The following is an 8,769-nucleotide window of genomic DNA, read 5'->3' on the forward strand; positions in this document are numbered from 1 at the left end:
AAATTTTTTGTAATTGTCTGCTCTACAACTTTGTAGAACATTGTTACACTCTAAAAAATAACCCCCTGCAAAGTTAGAAAAAACACGAAATTTTAAAATGAAAAATTTTGTTCTAAATGAAAAAATGACCCTTCTGGGACAATGTAGATTCGAAAAGTACATTAAATTTCCCATAAAATGACATGTTCCAAAATTTTTTACAGTCGAGTAACGGAAAATGGGAGAATTTTTAAAACTTTTTTATTGTTTTTTTCGATGAAAAATACGTTTTTTCGGAATTCTGAGTACGTCATCAAATCGGGCGTCTAATTTTACATAAAAGTCCCTTTGATGCCAAATTTCTATCTCATCACCGTTTCAGGCTGCAAATTATTGAAAAACACCTCTTTTTTCGCATGTTCAAAAATGGAAGGGGTCGTACCGCCCCTCCGTCACGAGATATCAAAAAACGGACCTCGGATTCGTGATCAGGGACAAAAGTTACCCCTTAGGACAAAGTTTCACGCAAATCGAAGAGGGGTCGGGGCAACTTTTCCCGATTTCGTGTGAGTTGGTAGAGAATTACCCCTTTAAAATAATAATTAGAAACAATAACTGCTAAATATGCTTAAGTAAAAATTTAAACATTCTGAATAAGAAGATTAGAGATGCATTGGTTTATTCAAACTTGAACACCAAATATTAAATTTAACATCCAATGACAAAAACAATTTCGAATTAGTTGATTACCTGATTAGCTTATATAATTTTGCTTCGATATTCATAAGCTTAAAATTTCCCGGGAGTCTCGACCGAATTTCCCGGGAATCGAGGGGTCCAAAAATGGTCGATTTCTCGGGAATTCCCGCTCGTCATCCTCTATTCACAACATTTATATATCTTATTATTTTTTTTCCTCGAATCAGCATGGTAAAATTATAAATAAAAACGAATTTAAAACAATTTTTTTTGTGAGTGATTTTTAAGAAAAAACATTAATTTTATGATCGAATGCCCAGACAAACTGTCGCATTCCATTCATGCCTTCAAATCGGCTCCAATCATCTTGGGATTTATGAGTCGGAAAGCATAAACGCCAGAGATATGACACTCCTACCAATTGTTGTCTGGCCGAGCGATGTAAAACCGGTAGGAAGATCCAATTTGTTGTTCCTGCAAAACAGCTGATAAGAAACGACGTGAGTGTTTATTTTCGGCAGCCTGTGGGAGGTGTGCAATGGTCATTTGGAGAGTAATAACTTAATTACTGGTAGCTGACGAGGCGAATCCAGCACTTCCGATAGGGTACCTGTCTGGAATTGACGTCAAATTGATTGGAAGACGTCCGGGTGTTTGGGATTATCGCGGTATAAAAGGCTTAACTTGTAAGGAGTAGGTCAGTGATACGCTTGAAGCGGATCAAGCATCATATCAGAATGAAGTCCTCGTTGAAGTTCGCTGTTCTGTTGGCTCTGGTGGCCATGGCTTGTGCCAAGTCAGCATCGTCCAAGGAAAACACCGGTACCAACGTCTGCAAGGGGCAGAAAGATGGCACCAAGTTTCCGGACATGAAGAACTGCAGCAAGTACATCAAGTGTGAAAAGTCCAAGGGGACTTCTAAAAGCTGCGAGGGAAACAAGAGCTTCGACGCAGTATCGTTGACCTGTGTCAAGTCCTCGGGTGCCGTATGCTTCCAAGCTCCTGCTCCGACCACCGAGCTGCCGATCGTCGAGGATCCCATCCCGGAGTGCTTCAGCGTGAGCGAAACCGACTGTGGCGTGTACTACGACTGCAACGGTGAAGCCCACTGGGAACAGTGTCTGGAGGGGTACATCTACTACTCGAAGCTGCGCAGCTGTCTTCCCGGAAACGCCGAAACTTGCCAGTTGTACACACTTAATTAAGTGACCTCAATAAAAGCGTTTAGCGTTTAAGTCTGCAATCTAACATTTGTTTTTATTATTGCGACATTTCCGCGAACAGTGAATTCTCACTGGTATCAGAGTCCACGTGACATTCGGTAACCTTCTAGCTATAAAACGCGTTGCACCGTAAAGTCCTCCAATTCGTCATGTCGATTTCCACTCCGCTGTTGGCAGTGGTGGTTTGTGCCATCCTGGTCGTTGGAGCGTCCGGCGACTTGGTGGATCGACTGCTGGAATCCGATTACTACATCAGCAAGCCGGCATCGAAGCCACGGCCACCGTCCTTACCAAAAGCCACCTTCAAGGAAAAGTGGTGCCTTGTGCGGTGTCGCCAGCCCAAGCCAGAGCAATCCTGTGAAGAAGATGCGATCGCCAGCAAGCCTCAGTACAAGTCCTCGGAAGAAGTGATCGTCCAGCCAAAGTACAAACCCGTGAAGGTACCTCCAACACCTTGCAGCAATCTAGTTCCGAAACCGCAAGAACCATGTGTTCAGCTGGTCAAGTCCTACAAAGCCCCAAAACCGACCCCGAAGCCACGTGTCCTGGCAGAGATCATCTATGAGCCGAGCAGGTGTACAAAACAGCCAGTTCAACCGTGCAATGAGCATGTTTACCGTGAAGATCAACCGTACGTCATGTATGATTGAAAATAAATAATTTAGCAGCAGATTCGGCTTCTTCAAAAGGTTTTATTGGGAAATTGAGGACCGATATCGATATCGTTTTACTACTCCCTGTGATCGGAATCAGATAGCAATGTTGACGCGCAAGCAAACTCAATTGCCTCAATAAGTGTGAAATAATTTTAAAGTCAGCAGCTATTTACATCAACTTTGTACTGTGGTTATAAAATTTTGGTTTGATTATGATATATTGTTTTGAATTTGGTAGACCTTTTTAAAAACCAAATTTACGATATTTTTTTTATTAACAAGAACAAAATCAACAGTTGATTAATTTAAAGTTTGCAGGATCACCAAAATCTCGTGGCGCAGGGGTAGCGGCTTCGGCTGCCGATCCCGATGATGCTATGAGACGCGGGTTCGATTCCCGCCTTATCCACTGAGCTTCTATCGGATGGTGAAGTAAAACGTCGGTCCCGGTTTCTCCTGTCTCGTCAGAGGCGCTGGAGCAGAAATCCCACGTTAGAGGAAGGCCATGCCCCGGGGGGCGTAGTGCCAATAGTTTCGTTTCAGGATCACCAAAAAGTACCTACAAAAATAATTACAAAATTTGAAAACTACTTTTGAAACTCTAACGGTTACTGTAGTTATGTCATAACAATCTGAAACCCAGAAAATACTTTTGTTTTTATTTTTTCATATCATTTCTTAACATTTGTTAGAATTTGTTGCTTTAAAACGAAAAAAACAAAGGATATAAAATGTAGATGATTGAAACTCGTTTTTTTTTTTTTTGAAAAAAACAACCCTTGTGAGTTAAATTTAAAATGATCAAATTTTCATAAAAAAAATAAACGGGTAATTCTCTACCAACTCACACGAAATCGGGAAAAGATGCCCCGACCCATCTTCGATTTGCATGGAACATTGTTCTAAGGGGTAACTTTTGTCCCTGATCACGAATCTGAAGTCCGATTTTTGATATCTCGTGACGGAGTTGCGGTAAGGCCCACGGCGTGTTATCTGGGCAACCTTAAGGAAAAAAAATAGTCATCGCTACTTTGAAAAGTATCTTATAGGAAATTTTCTCAGCTTTCCAATGCTTCTAAGAGCGAAATGTTTCATCGGGAAATTTCGGAGATATCTATATTTTAAGTTTTTTTTTTAAATCCTTAATCATTTATTGGAAACTTTTAAATAACAGTCCAGGAAACTTGTCAAATGATATGTTTCATGTGTCATTTACTCATCAAAAAGTGCAAAATAATACAAGAAACAAGTTTGTTGAAGGTTGCAAACTACTAAACATTTTGAAAAGTTTGTTTTAACCGAATTTTTGAATATGTGGGATTTATTCAGAAATTAAAATCATAAAACCGCATTGAAATATTATTTTTTAAAAGAGTAAATAGAGTATTACATAATTGTTGTGTACAAATAACACCGGTCTACTCTGATTCAGCTTGGAATTAGCTGATACAACCGAAATTTTTACAGGTTTGAGATTGATAGGGTATTACAAGATTTTTATAAATAAATGACATATTTCCTTAATCAAACATAAACCAGTTGGATGAGTACAAAACATGTTTAATACTCGAAATTGAACTGCAAACTACTGTTGCAAGCTTTAGGAGAAATACCTTCCATTAGTATGAAATGATTGTTTTAGTTTTTTTTTTTGTACTAAGTGATCAAGGAAAAATCAATATTTTAGAAGTTTATAAGACTCTCATCTTTAATCTCATCTTTTTAAAAAAATGTTTTATTTCTTGATTCTTGTTCAAATAGTTTGGAAAGACTTTTTTTGTTTTTTTTTTGTTAAAATAAAAAATAATATTGTTCAAACAAAAAATAAGTTTGTGACGGTGTTTCAGCATTCTGAATTGGAAGACTCGAGTTTTATTGCTACTTTAAAGTGCACACACATTTTATAAAAATTTATATTTATTTTATTCTCACGAAAATATGACTTTTGAAGCTTGCAACAGTAATATGTAGTACATTTCGATTTTAAATCATATTTGTATTTATGTTCTTGGTTAATGTTTGCTAAAGAAAATATCAAATTTATGCATTTAAATTCAATAATACTATTAACAATCACAAACCTGCCAAAGTTTTGATAGAATCAGCTGAATAAGAGCAGACTCGTGATATTTGCACACAAAAAATATATGTAATAATCTAATAAAAATATATTTTTACATTGTTTTATGATTTAAATTTCTGAATAAATTCCAAACATTAAAAAAATTGGTTAAAACTTCATTTTCAAAATTTTTAGCGATTTGCAAACTTCTACAAAGTTGTTTCTTGTCTTATTTTGCACATTTTGATGAGTAAATGACACATAAAACACATCATTCCATAAGTTTTCTGAACAGTTAGTATAAAATTTTCAATTAATAATAAAGAAATTTAAAACCAAAAAACTTAAAATAGAGATATCTCAGAAATTTACCGATCAAACATTTCGCTCTTAGAAGCATTGGAAAGCTGAGAAAATTTCCTATTTTTTTGATAATGTTGTTCTAGAAAACACGCCGTGCCGACCCTTTCATTTTTGAGCATGCGAAAAAAGAGGCGTTCTCAATAATTTGCAGCCTGAAACTGTGATGAGATCAGGGTTACCAGGTCAAAATTGGAAAAATCTGGCAGACGAAAATCTAACCGTTCTCAATGGTTAAGGGGAGGGAGGATATGAATTAATTAAAAAATTTGTAGAATTCAGACGATTTAATTGATTTTCTAACCTCAAAAATGTTTTATTATCATTCCCTCTAAGAAAAACTCATTCGATTTTTTTTTATTAAATTCGTTAATTTGAATCCAAAATTTGTTCAAAATTGACACAAAGTGAAAAATCTGGCAAAATCTGTCAAAATCTGGCACTGAGAAGGATAAATCTTTATTCTGGCTGACAGTTGAAAAATCTGGCATTCCCAGATTTATCTGGCAACCTGGCAACCCTGGATGAGATAGAAATTTGGTGTCAAAGGGACTTTTATGTAAAATTAGACGTCCGATTTGATGGCATACTCAGAATTCCGAAAAAATGTATTTTTCATAAAAACACACTAAAAGAGTTTTAAAAATTCTCCCATTTTCCGTAACTCGACTGTATTTTTTTTGGAATATATCATTTTAAGGGAAATTTAATGTACTTTTCAAAACTATATTGACCCAGAAGGGTCATTTTTTTCATTTAGAGCAAAATTTTTCATTTTAAAATTTCATGTTTTTTGTAACTTTGCAGGGTTATTTTTTAGAGTGTAATAATGTTCTACAAAGCTGTAGATCAGACAATGGAGCATTTCCATCTCTTTTCGTGTTTTCATCGCTTTCCTTTTTCGTACAAGTTGGTCCAAACATTGGTTGCTGAGATGTTTGTTTTTTTTTTTTGAAAATTTTGAAGACCAAGAAAGGTAAGCTTTTAGGTTTTCTTAACATCAAAATAAAGCGTTTCCACATCAAACAGGAATGAGAGTTCCTTGACCAAAATAATAAGACCCATATTTTTTGGCGATTAGAAATAGGGTGGTCCAAAAAATGGCATTTTTCGTCGCACATTTTTCAAAAAACATATCTTCGGAACGGCTGAACAAATGTAAGAGCACCACGTTTCAACAGAAATGTTATTAGTTGAGTTTTTCAGGTAAAATATGTATAAATTCTACAAAACTGAATATTTGAAAATAACTGAAAATATTTTGCCCTAATTGGCGATTGTCCACACTCCATACAACAATATTTTATTTGTATGAAAATTGTCCACGATGAGTGTTGAGATTTCCAAAAAAGTGTCCACGTGGTTTGCGAATGGTCCCATATAAATATCAATACATTGTCTTGTCTTGGGAACCTTTTAAGACAATTTTGAACACCAATATTTGTTTGCAAGAGCCTTAAGTTCAAACACGAGTTGATGAGTCATATATGACCCAAAATTGAAAATTTTCAAAAGTAGCCTATAATTTTCGTTTGGTCATACGAATCATTTCCCTATAATAAACTCAATTTTTTTTAATTCAGACTTGAAAGGGTTAAACTATTTTGGAAAAAAGATAAATCATGAAAAACTGAGATGATATTTCATTCTATGATTTTTTTTCTGCAATTAAATAAATCTGAAAAATGTTTTATTACGTCACCAATCTAAATAAAATTTAACTTTTAAAATAATGGCTATCCTCTACAAAATCATAATTTTTGAAAATCTGCTCTTAAAAGAACCCTAAAAAAACAATAAAAATAAAATCACAACTCAAATTGTTTTAATTGTTAAAAAAACGACAAATTTTATTCAACTTTGTATCTGCTTCCTTCAAAATTTACCAAAAAATCGTTCTAAAAAAAACCACATAAAATAATCATTATCTTCACTATGCTTAATGTTTTTAAAATGTTAAATCCACAATTCGCTTCAAATCATTCATTTAAAAAGTTACAAGCACGCATGCATAAAGTCGGTTAACTTTTTCCTTTTGACTCTGGTAAATATAAATAGACAACAAAGTTGCACGTTGCCGCACATCCAACGCAGCATGCGTTGCCTTTTTCACTAGCCTTGTTTTTTTTTGCTCAGTCATCCACTGCAGCGAAGTTTACCTCTCTTGTTTGCTGGGGCCGTTCCTAAGCGACGTAGTTCATCACAAAAATGGTTCCTTCATATTGAAGTCAAATAAATTTTAACTCTCATTTGGAATAGCGAAATGCATTTTTGAACTCCTATTTTCCAACGCACCAACGCAAAACACACCGATAACCGGTGCACGCACACAGGCTGACCAACGTAATGAGATTCGTTTTCTCCAGCCACTCTGTCACATGGGCGCTCGAAGTGGTTTTTCCTGAAGTGAACCATCGTGTGGTGTCAACGTTAAAAGCTTCCACGGCCTCCACAGCGGTGGACGAAGCCGCAGAAAAAAACGAAGCTTTTATCGAAATTAGCCATCTCTGTCCCACGGTGCAAATTGTATTACCGCTCGGTAAAAGCTTGCTAAAACTTGCGACAATCAACTTTATTCAGCGATTAGTTTTTTCTTCTTCTTCTTGGTGTTACATTTGCCACTTTTGCCGCACTTGTCACTGGGCTTCTTCTCGACCATGGTCGAACGGTACAGCGCGTCATACATTCGGTAACAATCCGCGCAGGGGTCGGTTCGATTCTGTGCAACCAACTTCCGGATCTGCTCCCCAAAGCAATCGATCATCATGTGGTACGCCCGCTCACAGGCCCCTCGGTACTGATCCGCCAACCCAGCAATACAGCTGTGCGCGGCCTGTTTGAACCTAACCTCACTCTGACCTCCAGCCACCCCCCCGAACTGCACGTACAGATTGCCCACATCCGGTCCGCACCGATCGCCGTAAAGGTCCAGCTTGATGGCCACGCACCGCACCAGGCACCACGTGCCGGGATCGTCCGGAAAGAGTCCGGCCTGGTAGAGCCGAACGCGCCCAGGTGGGACGCCCAAGTGCACGAAACAGTCCAGCGTTTCGGCGGCCAGGTCGTGCTGGGTGAACGGTTCAAAGCTGCTTCCCGGAGGAAGCCACGCCAAGATTAGCAGGATAAATGACATCCAACCGGGCTGGAGGATCATGCTGCTTCCGAGGGGGGTGAGTATCGCTGCCAGACTAAGCTGGCCATGAGTTTGGGTTTGGTGGAGTGAAAATTTAGGGCGGGCACGTTCTGCGGTACAGGAATGTGAGATAGTAGGTCATGACAGTGGACGTGCGTTTAGGGCGAGCAATTATCGAACATCAATTTTAAACAGTTTTAACCTTTTTACAATTGTTTAAGTATTGAAAATTTGTTCAATTTTCCAATACAAGTGGTACCATTTCACCAGTTTATGCAAAAAGTTGCAATAAAAAGACTTTTTCAGCACGCATTTATCCATCGAGGCTCTGCCGAGGGTTTTCTGTACAGATAAGTGTAAGTTATTGAAACCGTTCCATTGCGTCATAAAGTTAGGTGATTGGGCAACTTTTTTGTTTTGTTATTAAATGTATGAAACTGTCAAAAAATTTCAGTATAATTTTGCTTCAGGTTTTTATCTCTAAAAACATTACAAAAATATATGCACAAACAACCAATCTTCAATTAACTATACACCCAAAATTCAGAATCGAGATAATCGTTCTCTCAAAATTTATTGAGGGCTCAGTGCCAAAATCGATAGAATAATGGTACCAACTCACACCATCATAACAAATGAATTCATTCGTTATGTTTA

General features: G+C 37.2%; 2 protein-coding genes across 2 annotated transcripts in view; one reads left to right on the forward strand and one right to left on the reverse strand.

Moving 5' to 3' along the window:
* The window catches only part of LOC120429861 (very low-density lipoprotein receptor-like), a 373,714-nt gene that overhangs the window by 106,703 nt on the left and 258,242 nt on the right, over positions 1-8,769 (forward strand). The gene's annotated exons all lie outside the window — the stretch shown is intronic.
* Positions 7,274-8,133, reverse strand: LOC120429615 (uncharacterized). Its single transcript, XM_039594645.2, has one exon. The coding sequence runs from the start codon at positions 8,131-8,133 to the stop codon at positions 7,552-7,554; it is 582 nt and encodes a 193-aa protein (XP_039450579.1). The 3' UTR covers positions 7,274-7,551.

The sequence above is a fragment of the Culex pipiens genome, chromosome 3, assembly GCF_016801865.2.
Source record: "Culex pipiens pallens isolate TS chromosome 3, TS_CPP_V2, whole genome shotgun sequence".
In the NCBI taxonomy this organism is placed as follows: domain Eukaryota; kingdom Metazoa; phylum Arthropoda; class Insecta; order Diptera; family Culicidae; genus Culex; species Culex pipiens.